The sequence below is a fragment of the Lampetra planeri genome, chromosome 6 (assembly GCF_965212315.1).
Source record: "Lampetra planeri chromosome 6, kcLamPlan1.2.h2, whole genome shotgun sequence".
Lineage (NCBI taxonomy): Eukaryota > Metazoa > Chordata > Hyperoartia > Petromyzontiformes > Petromyzontidae > Lampetra > Lampetra planeri.
The window spans coordinates 13,266,742-13,290,614 of record NC_136112.1 but is presented as its reverse complement, the minus strand read 5'-3'; the positions used below and the strand labels follow the sequence as shown (position 1 = coordinate 13,290,614).

The 23,873-nt window shown below is 48.2% G+C and overlaps 1 protein-coding gene across 3 annotated transcripts; it reads right to left on the bottom strand.

Moving 5' to 3' along the window:
• Window positions 1–2,631: 2,631 nt before the first annotated feature.
• On the bottom strand, window positions 2,632–23,517 carry LOC144719553 (exosome complex component 10-like). 3 transcript variants are annotated; one of them, XM_078595587.1, is made up of 25 exons: window positions 23,359–23,517; window positions 21,752–21,888; window positions 21,266–21,380; window positions 20,138–20,242; window positions 19,417–19,579; window positions 18,592–18,691; window positions 17,997–18,072; window positions 17,342–17,452; window positions 16,672–16,815; window positions 15,839–16,029; window positions 14,798–14,954; window positions 14,026–14,174; window positions 13,372–13,422; window positions 12,228–12,339; window positions 10,774–10,824; window positions 10,334–10,415; window positions 9,238–9,293; window positions 8,875–8,976; window positions 8,402–8,476; window positions 7,965–8,049; window positions 7,437–7,510; window positions 6,516–6,666; window positions 5,635–5,687; window positions 4,887–4,975; window positions 2,632–3,438 (listed from the first exon to the last, which is right to left on the bottom strand). In XM_078595587.1, exons 1-25 carry the CDS (start codon window positions 23,458–23,460, stop codon window positions 3,405–3,407), a joined length of 2,565 nt encoding a protein of 854 aa, XP_078451713.1. In that variant the 5' UTR covers window positions 23,461–23,517; the 3' UTR covers window positions 2,632–3,404. The 3 variants fall into 3 exon arrangements, with proteins under 3 accessions (XP_078451713.1, XP_078451714.1, XP_078451715.1); XM_078595588.1 differs by having other exon boundaries at window positions 4,887–4,972; XM_078595589.1 differs by having other exon boundaries at window positions 10,343–10,415.
• Window positions 23,518–23,873: the final 356 nt, after the last annotated feature.

The following is a 23,873-nucleotide window of genomic DNA, read 5'->3' as shown; positions in this document are numbered from 1 at the left end:
TAGATCAACGAAGGGATATTTCATGGTGTAATATGTGTAGCACACTGGATCTGCAATCCCAGAGGTCACTAGATCAATTCGAGATCCTGGTGTGGCAAATGAAACCATGGGGCAAATGTCTGAAATCCCCCCTCCTCTGTCCACCTTGCAGAATAAATTGGTCCACCACAGTTAGTTCATCGGCAGATTGTGTGTGGTGGAGTAAGAGTCGGCCAAAAGACTGTTGGGGTGAACGACTCATGAAGAAAAACACCCCAGTATAGCCTGAATAGACTGTTGGGGGAAATGCTGTTAGCGGGCAACTAATAAGGCCGACATGGCACACAACAGGGTGGGTCTCAGCACCACGCCCGACCACCTTTGCCTCCCCAAAGCAGATGTTTAAACACCGCACCAGATCCACATTTGAGGCTGAGTCGACCGAGGTGAGGCCCAAGACTGTTTAGAATATTCATCACCGATGTCGGTCCCAAGTGGGCATCGAACTCAGGTTGACTGGTTCGGGGTGCTGCGCGCTAACAGGGCACTGCGACACGTTCGACCACGTGACATAGCCAATAGTTTCACATGTAGACTTTCGTGACCAACATCATCCATAATACAGGTTTTTTTTGTTAGGTTAGATCGTATAAATATGTCAATGTGTAACGAATTGGCATATTCTGTTGACGTGACAAACCTTACCAATTCAATTGGCTGTCGAGTGGTGGCGGGTTTAACAACACATGTATATATTCACGCGATCCAACCAAAAAAAACTGTATTATAGTCAACACTTTGGCGTTTACTATAGTATCCACAAGGCTCGATTAATACAACTCAATACTCTACGGGACATCTGGCAAAAACATTACCAAGCTGCAGCGTGTATAATATTATTTTGAACGTATCGTGATGGGTACTGCAAAATCCAACCATACCCGTCCAGTGCATGCCGAGTTGTATTGGCTTCCGGTTGTCGAGAAAATAGATAAGGTCGCACTCATTAATAATACACAAAGTGCTTGCCACAAATTAACCACAATACCTTGCTGATCTCGTCAAGGCACATAAACCATCACGCGAATCTTGGTCATCCTCGCAGTGACTTTTGGCGAGCCATCAAAAAAAGACGGTAACTGCATCGTGCGCTTTCATATGCTTTCCTTACGATATTAGGAAACCACTGGAGCTATGCACTTTTAAATCTAGATTAAAAACTAATTTCTTTAAAAATTGTGTTGTTTGTCCTTCCCCCGCATCCCCGATTAGCACGGTTGAATACAGACGGTGCGAAAGACGTCCAACAACCTCCATTCGCCACTAAGTGGCGGTGACATCACCACGGTGCTTATGCCAGGCGATGTGCACTTTAAAGTGAGGAGACGGGCCGATGCACCACCTGTGCACCAAACTGTGCCCACCTGCTGTGTTTAGCCGCCTGGCGCTTGCTCGGTTTTGTGAGCGTCGCTCCTCCGCCTTCCGTTCATGCTGAAGGGCGACTGCCTCCAACTGCCCAGTAGCGTCCTTCACAAGCCTCCTGCACAGAGACCGATCTTGACACCGCTGGTACCAGTCATCGGTAAGTACACTTAGCTCTACATCCTCCTGTACCACATAATTCCATCTCTTCTCTAGCCCCTGCCACGTCCATTTAGCCCCCTCTATCTGGCTGAACAAAAGCTATTTAGGCATGCGGTGGCTGTACATGCAGGCTCCATAACCCAGCCAATGCAGACTTGCCTGCCGGAGCTCACCGATGGACTTTGTCGAGCTCTTTCAAGGATTTGTGGTCTTCACACAATCCAACCTGGTTAAACCCAGGATGAATCGTAGGCATGCCAGCCTAAATATTTCTTACTGGCGAAGATATTCCATTAGGGGGGGGGGGGTCCGCTTTCCGCAAGCATACAGGAGGGCATGACGGTGGCCGTGAATACCCGAGGCTTCATGCGGAGCAACAGCCCAGGTAGCTTCCACACAGCTTTACGCAGCCGATGAACAGATGCCACTCAACTGATTCGGAGTGAGACTTCTGCTATCAAATCGGAACTGGTCATAAGCACACGGGCCAGGTATGGAAGACTCTCCACTCTCTCTACAACTGCCCCATCACCAATCGGGAGTTGAGGGGGTGGAGTGTTTGATGGCACAAAATACCCAGCCAGGTGCTTAGTTTTGGTGGGGCTCTTAGGAGCACGCTCCAGGTCTAGCAGTAGTGCCTTCCAACTTCTTCTACGTGAGCAGCAATCACCAGATCATCAGCATATATACATGGTTGACCAATAGGGAGCTATCCCTCGACCGCATTGATCAGCCTCCCACTGTATCTGTACCAGATGTAGATTCCGCCAGTACAGCCAAGGAAGACTTCTCGAACTGCGTTGTCGAAAAATATATTAAGTAATGTTGGAGCCAGAGGACATCCCTGTCGCATCCCAAGGTGAACAAGGAATGGCTCCGACTCCCAGCCACGTAGCTCTACTCGGGCCTGCCCACCATCATCAAGGTCCTTAATGATTGTGAGCAGTCAGGGACTCCAAAAGCATGAAGAAAAAAGTTCAACATATATTACCACTCCCTACCTTAAACACCCACACACACAGCAACAAGAGACACGTTTGACAAAGTCTCTCCTGCAGGAGAGAAGGCTTAAAAACGTGAAACCAAATTTATTTCGAAATCATTTCTTTGCGGTCTACTTGTCAGCACCACAGCATCCATGTGGGAACAAGTCAGTAAACTGGTAATGCAGGGGTGCAGGGTTATCAAAAAAGCTTGCGCGTATGTGTGTGCACATGTGAGTGTTAACATCTATGTGCATGTGATTGTGTGAGAGTGCATGGGCATGCATGTGTGAAAACTTATCATTTACAAGCGCAGGACATGAGTTTCTCGTTATTTTATGGAAAGCTGGTTTATCACTCATTTTGCTGGTGATGCTCAATGTAGCTGGCTGTAGCTGATATTATCAGCTGTTAATGATAATCTGAGATGATGTTGGTGACACTGGGTGTGTTTTGGGTGTCGCCGTTGAGTCTGGGTGTTACTGGCCACACAGGGTACTTGTATCCGTGTGTTGTTAACGTCGCAGTTACAGGAGACCCTGTCTGACTCGAGCAATTGGTGCAAACTGTGTGTCTTATTTGTACTGTGGTAGACTTTAGGAGTTGCTGTGAACTGTTGCTAGAATTTACTGGCCGAATAGATGTTGCTATTAACTCCCGTGTATTGTTCGATACTCCGGTTGACTCGGTGTTGCTGTTAACCGTGTGTTGTTAAAATTCGCCAGTTGATGCTGGGTGTTGCTGTTAACTGCGTTTGTTGTTGATGTCGCCTCGTATCAATGGGAGACGTTTGTTGTCCTCCCTGCACCAATGCCAGTTCACTCCCCTCCAGGACTCTCACCGCCTCTCTTCACATCTTCATTTTTTCGGCCACGCCTGCCGGGAGCCTCCCCTGCATCACGGAGAAATGAGCGACCGCGGGTCGCACTGGGATGAAAAGCGGAACACTCCTGACCCACATGCCGGCCGCTCAATATAGGACCAGAGCTTGAGCAATTGTTGGCACTGGTTCTGGCTCCTTTCCCGCTTGTCTGTGGCTTATCATTCCTCCACGCGAAAACTGCATGCGTTACAAATTCTACCACGTTTAGAGATGGAATTTTCATGCAAGATGCTAAATACATGCAGAATATTTTTTTGAAGATGTGGAAGCACACACAGGACACACACACACACGTGGAAATGCAAGCATCAGGATTTTAGGACATAGTGACCAGTGAATAAATTAAGACAACAGCCGCCATTTGCTACTGAGTGACATGACCGTAGCACCTGTGCCAGGCTAGGTGCATTTTGAGATTATGGAACACAAAGTCACTCACATGGAGATATGCAGACATGTGCTTAGCACAGAGGCACATGCAAACGAATGGTTCTTCAGAAGTATTATCTGGCGGGCTACAAAAAAGTTAGCGGCGTAATATCATGTGCCACGTGTACATGTTACGTCACATGACTTCTTGACGTCATAACGTCCGTACATGTGACAGATAATCACCATAGTTTGTCTCCAACTCTCTAATCTCTATCTCTTGTATATCACTTTTCATCTCACTAAGCTGTATCTACAGATTTCCATAGTTTATTCAGGTTTGGTTTGTGCAATTTCACGTACATGCGGCTTAACTATTTCTCCACAAAATTCGCTACTTGTTTTTTGGACGCACTCTATATGCCACTTTGTGGTCAGATATGACACAACATTGCATGTGTACGTATATAATACTCGGCAGGCCGCTGTCTTGTGCGGTTTCACTTTGTGTGCCCTTTTTTTGGAACGTATCTACCGCATAAAGTGAGGGAAACCTGTATTTGTACCTCGACAGGCCACTACAAAAGCCTTCCCGGGCCAGATGTGCCAGTGGGAGAACCCTGTGTGATGACATGTGCTATAACGCATAGGTGACACACTGACACGCATGGTAACAATGCTACAAAGGGACCCGTGAAGACACAAGCAGACACGAAGTGGACACTGACACAAAGCAACACTTAACACTGTTGACACTGAGACACACAAACGCACGCAGATGCATGTGCAGACACAAAGGCATACATATACACAGGAACACACGTGAAAATGCACAGAACCGTGATCTATGATCTAAAGGAAGACGCAGCATGCGTAGTGACACGGAGGGACATGGGGACATGCGGGGAACTAACCGAGAGATGGAGGGACATACAGAGACATGTGGGTACACATTTGGACATGCGGCGACCCACAGGGACACACAAGGACACGTGGGGTAAACATTTAGATATGCAAGGTCCGACGCGGACACAAAAGACGCGTGAGGGCACGCGGGGTGACATAGGGGTGGGAGAGGGATCCCCTACCGGCCGCTGTGTCCCTGCATGTACGTCACGCCCCGTGCCGATCCTCTGAAGACTGTACGACCACCTTGCCCCCGCCCGCGCAACTTCTGCTGCACAAACACACAACGGATACATTCAAATGTGTACTCAACATCAAACACACACACCACACAATGCGCGTTTATGCGCACAACAGACACCACGCACACGACACAAAAAGCATGCTGAGCATAAAGATTTAACACACTGCGCAATGCACCACACGACGTGGGAATGAAGATTATGTTTTTAGTGGTACCAATTAATGTGTTTATGATGGTGGTGACGGGCATTAATGGTGGTGTTAATGACGGTAAAGGTAGTGATTGGTGAAGGCAACACTGGTTACAGAGATGATGGTAATGGTGTTGATGGTGATGGTAACGGTGATGGATATGGTGGTTTTGACAGTGATCATGGTAGCGGAGATGGTGTTAAAAGTAGTGGATATAAAAGTATTAACTTTAGTCGTAGGGGTGATGGTTGTGTTATTGATGGTAATGGTGGTGGTGATGACAATGATAGTGGTGATGATGGTGATGAATATGGGGGTTATGATAGTGATGTTGGTAGCAGTGATTGTGATGATGGTGATAATGATAGCTGTGATGGTGTTGATGGTAGTGGTGATGGTGATAAAACTGGAATATTAGGGGTGGTGTGATGACAATGGTAGTGGTGGTTATGATGGTGACGATGATGATAGCGGTGATGTTAAATACGCACGCACCTTGTTCTGCCGAGTCGTGTGTCTGTTGTTATCTCTTCCTCGAGAGCACCCGGCTGGAACAGAGAACAACACGCTCACTCAAACTCACTCACATGGACGTTCACACACCCACCCTCACACTTTGACCTTACCTGTGAAGATGTGTGTGTGTGTCGTGTGTGTGTGTCAGAGGTCGCAAACGGGTTTTGTTTCCTTACCCGTACCCGGCCGCACCAGGGTCGCAAATGGGTACCCATACCCGTACCCGGCTGGGTACGGGTACCCGTTCCCTACCCGTACCCTACCCGAAATGAGTGACAAATGGTTACTCACCAGTGACTCGGCCGCACCAGGGTCGCAAACGGGTACCCGTACCCGGCCGGGTACGGGTAGCCGGGTATCGGGTAGGGTACGGGTATCGGGTACCCGGTTGCGACCTCTGGTGTGTGTGTATCTGGGAAGATGTGTGTTTTCCCATGATGATGGAAATGTGCACGTGTCTGTGTACCTGTGAAGATGTGTGTGTGTGTGTATCTGGGAAGATGTGTGTTTTTCCCACGATGATGGAAATGTGTGCGTGTCTGTGTACCTGTGAAGATGTGTGTGTGTGTATCTGGGAAGATGTGTGTTTTCCCATGATGATGGAAATGTGCGCGTGTCTGTGTACCTGTGAAGATGTGTGTGTATCTGGGAAGATGTGTGTTTTTCCCACGATGATGGAAATGTGCGCGTGTCTATGTACCTGTGAAGATGTGTGTGTGTATCTGGGAAGATGTGTGTTTTTCCCACGATGATGGAAATGTGCGCGTGTCTGTGTACCTGTGAAGATGTGTGTGTGTGTGTGTATCTGGGAAGATGTGTGTTTTTCCCATGATGATGGAAATGTGCGCGTGTCTGTGTACCTGTGAAGATGTGAGCATCGGCCTCCGTGTACTCGTGGGGGGTGAAGTCATCTGGCACGAGTGGTGGCGCTGGCGAGGAGTTCGCGCGCTGCCTCTTCCCTCCGACCTCCGTGACCTCGGCTGCCCCCGGTGCCTCTCTCCGTGTGGCACCCTGCCCATGGAAAGGGGGTAAGGGAGAGGCCGAACGAGAAAGAATGAAGACAACACAGTGGGAGGGGGTGGGGAGGGGAGAGCGGCAGTGGGGAGGTATTCTGGTTTGTGTCAGATTTTTGTCTTTTCCCCCAATGTTATCCCCACGATGCTATCAGCATCAAGTCGCGAGTCACAAGATAGGGTACCAATTCGTTAACCCTCATCGAGTTATCACCAGCGCACCAGGGAAAGGGAAGAAAAAACTGTATATTTCATTATTATTTACTCCTTACCTTTCTTATGCGATTCCCTGTGCACTTTATTTTTCATGCGGTTGCAATTTATTTTGCTCAGTCGGTATAAGCCACCGAGTTCGTGACGGGTTTCTTTTTTAATTTGTATTGCTCTATTTACCATTCCCATTCCGCTGTGATGCGCACCGATGCCTACTTTCTTGAGCGCAATATTTGCACGCCACGACGTCATTCGCTCAAACACATGCAGAACGTTCACAAGCATAACGCATTTTTATTCGTGTGCAATTTTGTAAGCAATGTCTACCCCAACACAGGCTGGTGTTCAGATGGAATGGGAAAGGGCAGCAGTGAGTGGGGAGGGGGTGGGTGGGTGGGGACTTAAGGGCACCAGGAGGGGCCGGGCCCCACGAAGCCCAGTCACAAACGCAAGGCACGGGGGGTGCTGGTCTTGGGCCGTTGCTGGGCCAGCACCAGGGTTCCCAGTTCCCCCATAGGTCGTGGAAACGCCGGAGCGCGAGTGAGCGGGGCGCACCTGTTTCTGCTCTCGCACGGTCGGTACGGCGACCGGCTCCTCTTGAGGGCGCTCCACCTTGATCTTCTTCTCCGCTGCAGACACAGGGATCCATCACTCATGGCGTGCGCGCAGTAGTGTGCTGGTTAATGCACTGCAAACCCAGTGACCCGATTTCAATTTCCGCTTGCGATCAATAGCAGTGGCAAATATTTGATCAGTCCTGGGCCTCCCCGAGGTCGACGGAGCCTTAAATGAGTACCGGGTACGATGTGTAATCATCAGTGCTGGGGAAACAAAGGCAGCCGAGCCTGGTTTTGGCTACCCACCCCTCAGGTCATCCTGGCTCTTCAGAGATGCTCGCTATCAGCACTTGCCAAGTTTGTTAAAGGCTATACGATTTTTGTTTTTGTCGTGTGTGTGTGTGAGCAACTCCTCGACTTCTGTACGTGTCTGCATGTGTCTGTGTGCACATGCACGTGCAAGTGTTAGCGACTGCTGGATTAGTGCATGTCTCTGTGTACATGGTGTGTGTGTGTGTGCCTTCACCGTGTTTGGCTTTTGCAGGCTGTGCAGAGCTCTTCTTCGGTTTCACTGCCTCTGGCGCTTTCATCAGTTTCCAGCGACTACAGATCTACACAGATGTGTGAGATAGCACCCAACGGGTTCTCATCACTCACTCAGTCAACTACTTAAACACTCATTCACTTACTCAGCCACTCAGGTACTCGTTCAACGATCCAACCACTCATGCACTCAACTACACTCTCTCACCTACCCAACCACACTCAACCATTCACTCACCCACTCATCTGCTCAAACATGCACTCAACGAACCACATTAATCACCAAACCACTAAAATTCCTCACTCAGCACCCATCCGCACGTGTGCACAAGTGGTTTGTGAAATGGTATGATGGAGGTAATGATGATGAGGGAGATGATGATGTGAGCAAGATGTTAGCACACAACAATCACGTGTTACCTCAAACACTTTTGAGTTAGGATCCAATTTCTTTTCTTGAAATGGCAGAGATTTCCCGTCACTGGATGGTAGATACTGCAAGCACAAGCACAGATGCACAAGCGAACTTGGACACACACACGCGCCAGCAAGTAAACAAACAAACGACCCTGTGCATGTCCTCTTTTTATTTTCAATCACTTCCTCAAGCCCCCACACGTCTTCATGTTGCCAGGATTTCTGTGTCTCTGAAGACCGTTTTATCTACATTCTAAGTGTCCCCGTATTTCGTGACCCTGTGCTAATATTGTGTCCCTATGCCTCCAATCTGTCTCTCTGTTCTCATGCCTCCTGTGTGTCCCCACGTCCCTAAGTCACTTGTATCTCTGTGTTGTCGTGGTGTCCTTGTAATTCCCGTGTCTCAAAGTCCACGTATCTCCATGCCACTCAACTACCCCTGTGCCTCCACATGTCCCTGTCCACCCATGTCTCACCATGCCAAAGGGGTTGACGAACGTCTGCAGGACACGCGCTGCCTTCATCTGGGACGTGGAGCTCTGAGCAGTGCGAGCCTCGTTCTGCTGCTCTTCGCTGTCCTGCACAGCACAGCAGAGCGCAGAGCACTACAGCACATCGCAGCACACTATAGCAACATGACAGCAATTTCAGCACAGCTCAGAATGCGACAGCACACAAGAGAACGCACAGAACGCTCCAGCACATGATGGCTGACACAGCAAACACAGCACAGTACAGAAAACTACAGCACACGAGATCACACACAGTGCTTTCGCCGGCGGTGGGTGTGGGAGATGAGACATGGGTTGGTTGTAGTTGGGTGAGGATGTTGGGCTCACGTCGAACAGGGCGAGGACCGGGCGCGTGGCAGGCACCGCCCTCCGTGCTCCCTCCACTGCACCACACAAAGACAAAAGTCAAAGATCCTCAATATAGCCTTGAAAATGCTTTTAGGGCAAGTGCTATTAGCGAGCATTTACGAAGGTCAGCACGGAACACGAAGGGGATGGGAGGACCAACACTACACCCAACCACCTTTGTCTCCCCAGTGCTGATGCTTTACACGCACCGAGTACTCATTTAAGGCTGAATTAATCTAAGGGAGCCCAAGGACCGGTTCAGATATTCGTCACTGGTGTTGGCCATAAGCAGCAATCGAACTTGGGTCACCAGGTTAATAGTGCAGCACGCTAACCAGCTCAACTACTGCTGTTCGTCGTGACCGGGAATGGAACTTAGGCCATCAGGATCGTACCACTACACACTACCACTGCACAAACGCTCTCCAGTGACATACAGACATACGCTAGCACAGAAGATGCACAGCGATAAACTGAAGAATACACACGTGAACACACACACACCCACACACACCCACACACAATAATATACACGGCCACACACCTGTTGCAACCGCTGACACACAGACATACGCATGCAAACAGGCAAATAAAGACACGCTAACAGAGACACAGGAATGAATACACACACATATGAATGAAAATGCACGCAATTGAACACAGACATAGACACAAAGATAGTCACAGAAATAATACGCACATACACGCAGCAGCCAAAGAAGGGTCATTGCTTAAAATATCACCTATTATGTAAGTTTTACTTTTAGGACAATGTTACTGAAAAGTATTTTGTTATTTTTGCTTGTGCCCCACTGTCAATGCAGTCATGACACTATTTGTTATTTTTTTCACCAAATTATGTTTAATTTGTACATAGAACATGGAAATTATTTGTATGATTACTACTCAAATTATGAGTGTGATATTCAAAAACAGCACAGTATGTTTTCATGTCAATAAAATGAAATCCACTCGTGACAGGCTAGGTGTACTCATCACTGTCACGAATAAAAAAAAGATATCATCCATATCATGAGCTTTGCCGATATAACCAGCACAACTAAGTGTGAGCTACCTTCAGTACCGTGCCTTGTGATTGGCTGCCCGTCGTCCAATGATAAGCCATCGTGAGGACAGAAGAGAGGGTTTTCCAATCGCTGTCAAAATACAGAAGAAAATTGATTGAACAATCAGTGCCACACTAGGGTGGGCATACAAATGATACCATTAATGTCACCCTTGGGGGATTAAAACATCTAGATTGTACCGTCAGGGTCAGGCCATGAACCAACAAAATCACACAGGGGTGTCAACCTACACAAGAATCGGAACATTATTCACACTCTAAGGACGGACATGAACTGAACTCCTCATTGTCACGACTGTTGGGGGATGTGGAATAAAAAAAAAAAATTACCACAAATGAGAGTTCTGTGCCGGATGAGAAAATTAGATGTAGAGTTAATAATCGCAAGTCAAGAGGGCATTTGTGTGATGAGCTTTGTCGCTCGTCACCTCTGTCCGGTTGATGACTGTTCTCGATGGAGTCTTGATGGGCGTTTCGCTCTGTGGGAACAGCAGCAAAGATGATTAAACAAACGCAACCTTTACTGCAACGAGTCATTATTTTTGCAGTCACTTGTGCCTTGTTGTGACCATCGACTCGCAACATTTGTGAACGTCATTTAACCGCGGGTGGCTGAAACTCCATGATCCAAAACCTAGGATCATAGCCAGGTGGTGTTGGTGGCGAAGGCCTGTAATCCAGCACAATGGAGGCAACAAGGGTTGGTGGATCACACAAATGTTGTTAAACTCCCTTTCCTGTTGCTTTTCAGGTGTCATATCATGTGATTGGGTACAGCAAAGGTTGACTCCACCTGTTCGGTCTGTATGGGATAGACTGTTGCCTCCTCGCATGCGTGGGTTTTCTCCGGGAACTCCGGTTCCCTCCCATATGTAAACACTCATTCATTGGTTGATAAAACCTTCATATATAGACGACCACAAAGCTTGGGAGAAAATTTGCCACCGGCTCACCACCTGGTAGCCTTTCCCGCTCGTCCGTGGTTCCTCCTCACGCCTCTGAGTCGTTCTCGCTCTTCGAGTGAGCGAATAATGTGCAGTGCGCGTCACAAGTTAAAATTATTATTGAAACAGTGCCGGACCATTGTGTTTGACCCAGTATTGGCCCCAGGAGCCACCGAGTCACCACCTATATTCAATGTAAACTTTTTGGTTCTTTCGGTAAAGTCACGTAGGTAGAAAAATAATAGATCACGACGTTTCCATTGCAGCACAAGTAATCGTCATCAGGTGGGACAACCACAGAAACTGCTGTCTTCAGCAGTTTTTCTTGCTGTGACTTTATCGAAAAAACAAAGAGTATGGATTCCTGCAGTCACGAAAGCTTCAAATCAAGATGATATTAAATGTTTATTATAATTATATTTTATGAACATTCTGTCTCTGACCACTCACTATCCCTCTCCCCCCCTATGACTTTCAGTCTCTGTCTCCCACTCTTTGTCTCTGTTCTCATTCTTCGACTCTCTTGCCCCATCTAACCTTCATCCGTTTGTTCATGTTTGTTCATGTTTGTTTGTTGTAGTACAGAGTTAGACTGATGGCCTTAACCTAAGTTGTCTTGTGGTTGTTGTTGGTTGTTTGACTTGCATCCCACTGCGATTTTTGTACACAGCGTTGGTGCACGGTGTTTTTTCTGCAATATTTTGCTGTCTTTTCTTGGATTTTTTGTTTGCACTCAGTCACATATTCACTTTAAGATGTTTTCTTGTTCATGTTTTTGTTTTTTGTTTGTTGCGGTTGCACCCGATTCAAGAGCCGAATGGCTCACAGGGCTATACCTAATAAATGAATTTGAACTTGAACTTGAATCCGTATCTCGACCCTGGCCGTCCATTACGAACCCCGCTGCTCCACCGAGCCGCCTCCGCTTCTGCGCTCACCTTGATGAGCGGGATGAGGCGCGCCTGCTTGACGAGCTGCCACAGCTCATTGGCGTTCTGCCTCACGAGGGGCGGCACCGGATTGCAGCACGCGAGCACGCCCTGCAGCTCCCTGCGTCAGCAACAACGGGACACGACGGCAACGACAATGTCAACATGTTAGAGCAGCGACACACATCACAACACGCCAGAGCAATGCAACATCACGGCAAAACCACGTCACAGCAACAATACAATCTCACAGAAACAGCACGTTACAAACCGGCACTCCCTCTCTGTCTTGCAAACAGCAATGGCGTGGACTAGGGTGTATATAGCCGTTGATACTGGCAAAAGCATATCCGTTCAAGATGGCGTACATATATCCTATTCATGCTGGTGTACATACGTATATTGTTCATTCCGGCGTACGTGCGTATAGGCAGCTCAGGCTAGTATACGTATGTATAGCCTGTTCATCCTGACGTATGTATAGCCTGTTCATCCTGGCGTACGTATGTATATTCTTCAGGCTGGCATACGTACATAAAGCCTGTCTTGTCTGGCGTACATATATATAGCCTGGTCATTATCAGGATCATACTGACCAATGCTATTACCACAATGCAACCTTAATCATCATCATCATACTATCACCATATGCATATCATCACCAGCATCCAGATCACCATCCACATCAAAACATTATGAGTGGCACCACCATCAACACTATCACTACCACTCTCACTACTACCAGCACAATCATCAGCCACCACCACTATTACCAACAACAAGAACAGGCGCCTTCTGCCACTAAGTGGCGGTGACATCACCACGGCGGTTGTGCCAGGCCAGGTGCACTCCGAAGCCACGTGCAGTATCGAAGGCTCGCTGACAGGAGCTCACGGAACAGAGCCAGGTGCCATGGGTTGACTGACTGCAATGACTGGGGCAGATACACCAGCTGTGCACACGACTGTGCCAACTTTCTGCGTTTCAGCCGCCCGGCGCTCCGCTCTTTATTGCAAGCATCGCTCCTCTGCCCTTCGTTGTTGTTGGAGGGCGACTATTACCACCACTGTCAATATCATCATCGGTATCACTCGCACCACCATCCCAACTCTCCCTGCCACCACCGGCCCCACCACCACCGTGCGCGGCTCACCGAGGCATCTCCTCGGCGATCTTCATGAGCATGTGGTTTGGGAGGACGTATCTGTGACAGCAGGGGCACAACACACACCGGTCAGGCCAAGGCACTAAGCACGTCTCGGCAATAACAATAATCACACAGGCCGTACGAGCCCAACAACGCCATAGCTACAGTAATCGTACTATGCAACCATTGACCTCCGGCACTGGAATGTGCAATTTCTACCACTGGTTCAGGATCGCGATCAGGGAAATTAAAAAGTGCTGCGTCGTACACCCCAGTGTATTACCGTGCTATATTATAAACACCCGCGTATCGATATTTCCATTTTAATGTGCAATTTTACTGAGGGACTCCGTGTTGTTTTGGTGCGGTCTTGGATCGTTTGTGTTGTTGTTTCGCTGCCTTGCCCCAGAGTGCACTGAGTGTTAAAAAATCTACAGTAATTCATGTAATTATGCAATTTGTACTTATATACTTTATATTCATACATTCTTCGCTACTCTGGACATCTGTGATAAAGAGTTTCGCAGCTCATCGGATTCCTCCAGTCTAAATAAATATTCTGATAAATCAAGAGAAAGATTTTGAACACTGTCCCGTGCTTTGCTGTACTATGCTATGCAGTGCAGTACACGGCTATTTCAGCGCCGCGTGCACTCTCACCCCGTGCTCTCGTCCTCGGCGCGCGCCGTGCGGTCGCGCCACGCGTACAGGAGCCGCGCGGCGCTACTTTGCTGCACATCCAGTGGCTGCTTGTGCTTGTGCAGCAGCTCCAGGTAGGAGTCCTCGGTGAACACCGGCTTGTGGTAGCGCTGAGACACACACAGGGAAGAGAGATGGAACAACGCAAGTCGTGACAGCGGCAGCAATAATTACCAGGGTTGTTAAAACGATAATCGGTTTACTGGTAATTGTTTTCAGCATCAATTACCAGTTCTAAAAGTCGGCAACCAATGTTCCCAGTGGAATTTTTATTGTGAATGCACTAATTAGGATGCGTGAACATTAAAACCGTATGGCGGTCTAAGTCCACGCTTTGAAAATAAATCGGCATTTTGCAACCCCCACTACCACTGTGTAGCATATTATTATGTTCCAGGGACTCTATGAGATGATAGGACAATAGTCTCAGTCCATAATTGGCAATAAGTAACGGCAAAGCAGTTATAAGTGACTCACAGAATTATGCGCAGTTGCGTATACAGGACACGACTTCCCTGAAGGCAAACACCTTCAGCGAGCGCGATGCCGATCACACAACACGGTTCAAACTCGACCCTCAATTGATGGCTGCGCCATCGCCGCACACGCGTCAAATAAAAAGCAAGGGACAAGTCCTTACTTACTAACAACTCCTCTATCATTTTTCATTGCTGGAGGGGTTGCCACCCCTACCTGAAAATCCTGGCTCCGCCATTGTCCACGCGCCACTCACCTTGAGTGCCACAGTTCGGCTCTGGTCCCACACAAGCTGCAGGAGATTGGGTCGGCCCAGCGCCTTGGTGAGCAGGTCGGCGCGGGCGCGGTCGTACACGTACAGCAGGTAGTGCGTGTCGGCACGCGCATAGTGCAGCATGTCTGGCAGGAGAGGCCTGTGTGTGTGCGTGCATAAGTGAATGTGTGCAAGTGTTGGTGTGCGTGTGTATGCAATTGTGTGAGTGTGTATGTGTTTGTGTGCGAGTGTGTGTATGCAAGTGTGTTATGAGACGCAGATGTTAATGTACTGCAACATTTTATCTGGTGACCCATGTTTCATTTCCGGTGAAGGCTAACATCATTTGGGAGTGATATCAAAACCAGTATTGGACCTCCCCCAAAACTGACTGGGCCTTAAATGAGTACCTAGTATAAGAGATGAACATCAGTACCGGGGAAACAAAGGAGGTCAGGCATGATGCTAACCACACTACCATCTCATTCATTGTGCCAGCCTTAATCGCGGCTCGCTAAGATGACTTGAGTGGGGAGGGGGGGGTGCAAGTGGTTCATATGTACTGTGCTATGAACCCAGTGATGGGACTTAAATTCCTCGCCATGGCCAACTCGATTCAGCAGTCTATTCAGGCTACACGGGGGATCTTTGTCCTTGTGTGTGAATCTGTAAGCAGTAGAGTAGCGGCTAGCACCCTGTGCTACGAACCTGGTGAAACGAGTTCCATTTCTGTTCATGGCCAACACCTGTGACAATTATCTGAACCGGTCCTGGGCCTCCCCTAGCTCGACTCAGCCTCAAATGAGTACCTGGTGCGATGTGTAAACATCACCACTGGGGAGACAAAGACAGCCGTGCATGGTAGTATACACCCATCCGCTCCTGTGTCGTGCTGGCCTTCACAGGTGTATGTTAACAGCACTTGCCCCAACGATTAGTTGAGGATATACAGGGGATCTTTGCCTTTGTTTTTGTACGTGTGTACAAGTTAGCCCGTGCATGCGCGCGCGTATGCAGAGGTTCGAGCAAGTGCGGCGTGTGTACCGGATGCGCCAGTCAGCCAGCTGGTACTGCTTGTCGGTAGACAGGCTGCAGTAGTGCATGAGGAGGTGGGCGAGCGAGTTTCTGGCAAGGCCGAGGGAGCGCGCCGCTGCGTGCGTGTCGAACAGGCCCACCACGTACAGGCCCAGGTCACGTTGCAGCCACTCAATGTCCGAGTCCGCTCCGTGGAAAACCTGCGCCCCCGACACACCGCAGCGTCAATCACCACGTCACCGTGGCAATCACTGCGCCACTGCGTCGCCGCGTCAAGCACCACGCCTCTCACGTGGCTGGTGCTCGAGATATGGTTACAACGTTCCTAGTAACCGTCGCAGCCAACAAGGCATGGCTGCAGCCCCCCCCCCCCCTAATTGCTTCCTTTCTCTATTTCCCTTGCTCGGTCCGACCTGCTCCCTCCGTGTAATTCCGCGCCCCGAGATGTTTGTTAGGCTTTAGGCGCAATACAAGTGCAATTTATTGTTGTAAAGATTCACCCAATGGCATTCATATCGAGTGTGCAGGCAGTGCAATTATACATTGGCCGTAAGCTGGAGGGACCCAGGCGTCGTGCTACAAAGTCGGCGAAGGAGAGGGGTGTCTCTCGTTTTTTGCTGTCGTTCTCAAATGTTTGGTTTATGTTGTTCGTGTGTACATGCGCTTGAGTGCACGTGGGTGTGCGCGCATGCGTGCGTAAACCTGTGCGTGTGTCAACGCTCATTTTGTGCGGGCGTGTTTACACGCGCACATCTGTGTGTCCACGCTCATGCAAGTGTATACACGTAGGCATGCATAAGTGCACACACGTATGCATGTCTACGTGCACGCGTGCCTCTCACCTTGATAATGTTGGGGTTGGTGAAGGCCTCGTTGAGGATGTGCAGGTCGTCGCGCAGCATCAGTGTGTCGATAATGAAGTCCTCTTCGCGCGTCGAGATTTGCATGAGGCAGGTGATGCCCAGGAAGGAACGGTACGAGTGATGCTACGGGGCCACCGCACAGGAATAGCCGCTCAACGGTCGGTGGACAAACAACAGTAGGAGAGGCGGACAAGCGGGACGAAACCACACAGACAGCACAACCCAACAAACCAACCGCACATCACAACTGGATATTATACGACCACACACGTCACACACACATGCTGGCACTCACCCAAATAACAAACACAGATCCCCCGTATAACTTTAACAGACTGTTGGGGAAAGTGCTGTTAGAGAGCACCTATGAAGGCCGAAATGGCATACGAGGGGTTGGGTGGCCAGTACCACACCCGGCCGCCTTTGTCTCCCAAGCAGACATGTTTTTAAACATCACACCAGGTACTCAATTGAGGCTGAGTCGAGCTAGGGGAGGCCCAGGACCGGTTCAGATCATTGTCACGGGTGTTGCCCATGAGTGGGAATCGAACTCGGGTGGCTGGGTTGATAGTGCAGCATGCTAACCGCTACACTACCGCTTCCCACAAACTGACACTCACACCGACACACACACTCGCACCCCCCTTACCTCAAGGTCTACAGCGAACTCCTTGCACTGGAGCAGCTTTTCGTTGACCTGCGCTAGTTCTTCCAAGGAGGTCACCAAGGTCAGTGGCGTCTCCTCCAGAGGGCGGAACTTCTGCTCAACGGCACCATCAAGACCATCAACATTACAAGCAGAACCAACAACATCAGCACCATCAACAATAACACCAACAACATCATCAGAAAATCCATCATCCTCACCACTACCAGCTCCATGTTCATCATCTCCATCAACATCAACACTGTTAACAGTAACATCACCAGCAGCAGCACCAGCACTTTGTTGTGTGTATACGTGTATGTGAGGAGCAGTCGCACACTACGCCATGAACCCAGCGACCCAAGTTCGATTCCTGCTCAAGGCCAACACCAGTGACGATCATTTGAACCGGTTCTGGGCCCCCCCTTGGTCGACTCAGCCTCAACTGAGTAAATGGTGCAGTGCGTAAACATTAGTACTGAGGCGATAAAGATGGCCGGGTGTGGTATCGGCCACCCACCCTATTTGCCATGCCGGCCTTCGGAGGTGCTCGCTAACAGCACTTGCCGCAAAAGTATGTTCAGGTTATACAAGGGATCTTTGTCTTTGTATGTATATATACATTCGTGTGTGTACTTGTGTGTACGTGTGTGTTCACCTGTGGTTCTGGCTCTTGAAGGAGCTCCTCACTGGGAGTGAAACTCTCCAGCTCAAACTGGTATGGGTGGGCAAAGCTGCACACACACATGGGCACACAACAGCAGCAACAATTCAACACTGGCTGGTACCCATCTTTGCGTTACCTTTTACATCAGTGTATAAGTCGATATCTTTGTGCATCACATTACAATTGGAGAATTTCTGAACTGGTCCTGAGCCTCCGCTAGGTCAACTCAGACTTGCATGAGTACCTGGTGCAGTGTATATACATCCGTAATGGGGAGATAAACAGCACCTGGGCATTGTGTTTCCCACACTACCCCCTCGTGTGCTGTGCCAATCTTACAAACAGCACAACAATCTATATTATCTCCTGCCAGTGAGCCTTCAACACTTTACGTGGCCTCAGAGTGTACCTAGCCTAGCACTAGTGCTAAATTGTGCTTGTTGTTGTTTTATATGTGCCTGCATGAGTACGTATATACATGCATCTTATTGTGTTAATGCATGCATGAGTACATATTTTTGTGCCTCCGATGGTGTTGGTGTGTGCATATGTGCGTGTGTCTGTATGTTAGTGTGTGTGTACGTACACGTCTTCCTGTGTATGCGTACGCTGCTGGTGCAGGAGGTCAGCGAGGGCGGGGGGTACGTCCAAGTCATCCGGGCGCACATCCCGGCGAGAACTCAGTGCTGCAATCACACAAACACATTCACACCAACCTCATTAGCCGTGGTTTATCACTGTTGGGTGAAGGCCTCCCCACGCCGTTGCCATACTTCACTGTAGAGTGATTCAACAACTCATCTCACGTCTGTGCATGAGCAAATCTCATCACCCAATCACCACGGTGGTCATATTAAAAGATTCACTCCTTTGGCTGTTATTTCATTACCTTTCTTGTCCATCCCTTTGAGTAAAGCTTCGTGCTAAAGGCAACTTGATTCCCCAAAACAATCAATATTTTATTTCCATTTGTTTTCCAGTTTGTATTCGTCTTCTTCTTGTCAGTAATTCCCAGCATGCACCTCGATGTAATTATTTGCATACTATACAGCTTTTATGCAATATTCTTTGTTAGAAGAGCCTATATTTTTAATCCATGTCACAGCATGAGAAGATTTGAGATTCATTAGTCATTTATTACATATTAACACATGTGCTTATGTGTACGAGTGTGATGAATATTCAGTAGAGATTAATATTCTTTGAGTGCCATTTCAAAATAGTTGGCCTCATGTGCTTACGGCCTATATAAAATGCAGTGGCACCTCTGATTTTCACGGTTGGCTACGTAAGACGGTGAAAAAAAATGTCAACATACATCAAAGTCATGGGTTGTATGAAATGTGGTTGCATGCCATATGGCCCCGTGGGCTGTATGTGCCCCAGCCCTTACCCTGATGTGTTTCCGTACCTGCTGGCAGCGGCTTGAGGGCATTGGGCTTCACACGCAGCTTGGGCAGGAAAGGCGCGTTGGAGTTGTCCACTCTCTGCGTGAAGCTGAGTTGTGGCCGTGCGATGTTCTTGGCCTGCAGCGCGTGGAATGTGCGGCCTCGCGCTGAGGCAGACTCCCGGTTCTGCGTGAGAATGGAGGCATTGAGAGCCGAGATGTTGACTCAGCAGAGTACTGAAACGTTGAGTCAGCGGATCACACTGTCGTGACATCTAGGCATGTAACGATACATCGATTCATAAAAATTGATTCGTACGTTTAAGACACACGCTTTGAATTGAGCGTGTCACATTATTTATGTTTTATGTTAATTATAGTGATACAGCAGTGAATTGACAGAAGGTTGAAACGTGTTTTCAATCTTCTGTTGACTAAATGGAGACCATCTCAATACACCTGAGATTTCGGTGGCTGAAACCCAGATTCAAACCCAGGATCACAGTATATCTGATCCAGTATTAATCCTAAGCCACCCAACCACTTCATACATATGTCTTGTGTGTGTGGGGGTCCCAAATGCTTTTGTTGTGTGTGTATGTCACAGTTGGTGCATCTGCCAATCATCTAAGACCGTCTCCTGTGATCTTCAAGCAGCGAAGGATACAACACTTCACGTATAATGCGTGTGAAGTTGGTGCATACTCGTCGTGTGTTGCGTCGTGAGTGTCGTGTGTTTGTGTACCCGACGATTCCATGAGGACACGATGGTCTTGGGGGGTAGGGTTCCCTTGGGGAGCACGGGGGCCTTATTTTTGTTCACCCCTGATACCTCGTCCAACAACGTGCCCTGCACCACACAGGGAAAAATTATTACACAACCACATACACTACAGATGACAATCACTACACAAAGCAAAACAATAACACAACCACATACACAACACAACTATGTAATTACACATAGCGACATAAATACACAATTGCATAAAAGGCAAAAAAGCCGCAGAAAATAATTACACAATCACAAACAACACTCAACAATCACATGACATCACATATGACACCTACTTCTCATGTCGCAACAACCATACACCCTATTTACAACTCCATTTACAACTCACTCAATCAGCACTTCATCGATGAGGGCCTCCCCATGCCATTTGGGTTGAGGGGGTTAATTGTCCATACTTCGTGTGTTGGTGGGGAGCATCAATGTGGGAACGTAGAGGAGAGAATGAAATTAATTTTGTATGTTGAACTTATTTCACACCGTATGTAGCCAACCATGCTAATCGGAGGTGCAGGGAACATATAATAACGATTAGGAATTGTGACCAAGCATGCAAGCAATATCCATGCACAATCCTGCTAATTATTGGAGATCAAGTGAGATCATGCACATTCTGGGTGGTTTGGTCAATACATGTGTTTCCACACATCCGATGTCTAATACAACCATACATCCTACATATTACACATGAACACAACATGTAAACACAACCAGTAACATAGAAATATACACCATCACATATTACCACACATCACCATACTCCCAACCAGACATGTACTTGTGCGTCGATACAAAGTGCAATAAGCAAGCACAGTCACACGTACAAACTACACACGTGTAAAATACACAACCACATCAGCATAACTAGTCTTCAATCCAAACGCCTTGCATTTCAGACTTCAGTGTCTCTGCTTAGCAACTGTAAGACCATACGGCCAGACGAGGGTTGCTTGGGAACTGAGAGCTGGTCAATAAGAGGGGTGCGTGGACAGCACGGTAGAAAAACACTACAGTTCATGGACATACAGATCAGCCCAGCACTAGCCCAGCTGCACTCGTACTAAAGTGAAATTCACTCACCACACGCTCCAGGATGGTATCGGTGGCATCCACCAGCCCTTCGAATCGCTCCTCCGGGTCCATCGAGTCCATCACGTGACCACGGCAGCCATAATAACGCGACAGATTGGAGATGCTGCGCGGTATTTTGGGTAATGCAGAATCGCATGCAATCAACTGTTAACAATGGCTATTGTATGGAGAGGCTGCATGAGGGTTTTGGGGCTGCCCATTACTCATTTTAGCAGTGAGACACAGACTGAAAAGCCAATAGGCCAATGTGCTAGATTTATACATAGAGACAGAGCAGAGTTCTGATATATTTCCTTTTGGTATGACATTTTAGGTTTTAGAATGGTGTGCTGTTTAGCACAAAACGAGAGCAACATGACGTGCGGTGATGTAGTTTGGAGCAGTATAATTACTGGTGTTGTAGTTACGTGTTCTTTAATGGTGTGATGTCTCGGAGTGCATTCAGGGCTATGTCGACAGTGTTAAAACATATACCCATTGAGCAGTCTTTGCGCTGAATTCTCATAGACGTTCCGTACAGCCGGGAAAGTCTGGTAAAAATCCAGCTCCTCCCCGGGGCTCGGCATCCCCATGGATGCCCGCGTCGCCTTCACCACACTTCCCAGCACGTGCTGTACATGCAGAGACAAGAGATTCATTCCCCTTTAGACTTAGGGGCCATGCATTTAGTACGTACGCATGGAGGGGGGTTAACTAAAATGCGTACGCTTGGGTATGGGGTCGTTCTATAGGATTCGAGGGGGGGGGGGGGTGCGTCAAGCGTACGCACGCAGGTGGGGGGGGGTGTAAAAAGTACGCGTGCGTACAGGGAGGGGGGGTCAAGTTTTGACAGATTTTTGCAAACGTACTAAATGGATGGCCCCTTACCAAATAGGGAACCCAGTGCGGTTAATTCATGCAAATTAATCCCCGTAGAATACAAACGGGGCGTGCTGTGGCTAATACTACGCCCAGTCGCCTTTATCTCCCCAGTGCTGATATTGATCACGTACACACTTCACCAGGTACTCATCTTTCGATTTTAAGCTTTCGTGACTGCAGGAATTCATCTTCTTGGTTTTTTCGGTAAAGTCACGTAGAAGGGAAGTAATAAAATAATAAAAATAAAACATAAAGAATTGTTTTATTATGTTTTATTTTTATTATTTTATTACTTCCCTTCTACGTGACTTTACCGAAAAAACCAAGAAGACAGGTACTCATCATTTAAGACAGAGTCGATCTCGGGGAGGGCTCTGGACAAGTTTAGACAAAATTGATCACAAATCATGGAAATGTGAACCCCACATTGATGATGAATGCCTCCATACACTTTGTCAGTAATTGGGGTTATTTGACCATACTACATCACATTGGTCAGTGCTGATGTTAGCCGTGGCAGGAATTCTAGCGCATTCCGCGCGGTTCATATCTCAGCGAGAAAACTAATGCGCCACCGCTCCATCCAGTCATATGAGTAGTCCCTTAACACAGAGTAAATACACAAACGATACCTATACATTACACACACAGATGCACGTGTGTATCTGTTAGAGAGCACTTCTTAAGTGTGGCCACGGGACAAGAGCTGGCATGACGAGTGGGACAAAGCCCCACTCAGTGTTGTCAACTAGTTTTGGTTCAGTGGACATAGGGGAGACCGTATGCAGATGCCGATACCGAAATTGGCCTCCGTTGAGAATCCCCGCAAACCTCTTCAACGTCCCTTTAAGACAGACGCCGGCACTCATGTAACTCACACAGGTACTTTTACAGGCTCGAGACACAACACAATCGAATCGACAACGTTCACTTGTATTGTTCTACGCGTTCAAACGATTACAACAACTTTTATTTAAATTTCAAAGAACTCAAATCGAAATCAACACGTGGAATTGAGGCCCGGCACGCCCCGTGAGGCCTACGGCTTTTCCTAGAACTCCTCCCCCGTTTCTGGCTTCGTTCGCCCGCCGCAGAGGAAGGCGAGGAAAGGGGGGGGGGGGTCGTCGACCTTAACGCCTCCGCGTGAAATCCCTTTCAGAGGAAACACAGCCACGTTTTCATTTGCGCGTGAAGCGAGACGGGGAGCGTCGGTTCGTTACCTGCACGTAGGCGTCGACATCGGCAAAGCCCGGGATGGGCTCTCGGCTGAGCGGTTCGGGGTTCGGGCCTCCGTCACCCCCATTGCTCACGGAGTCGGCCATGGTGGTGGCAATGGGAATGCTTCCGGAAGCGGAAGATGACGGAGCGAACTGAACGGGCGGTGGAGATCTTCTGGAAGATTGCTTTGCGGTAACTCCGAAAATCCGCGGGACACCGCGACGACAACAAAATAAGTAAATTTTGATTTAAAGCTTTCGTGACTGCAGCGATTCATATTGTTGGTTCTTTCGGTAAAGTCACGTAGAAGGGAAATAATAAAATAGTAAAAATATAAAACAACAAAAATTCTTGAGACGTTTCGACTGCAACACAAGCAATCATTATAAGGTGTGAAATCCACAGCAAGACAAACAAATATTTCTTGCTGTGGATTTCACACCTGATGATGATTGCTTGTGTTGCAGTCGAAACGTCGTGATAATTTTTATTGTTTTTTTATTTTATTATTTCCCTT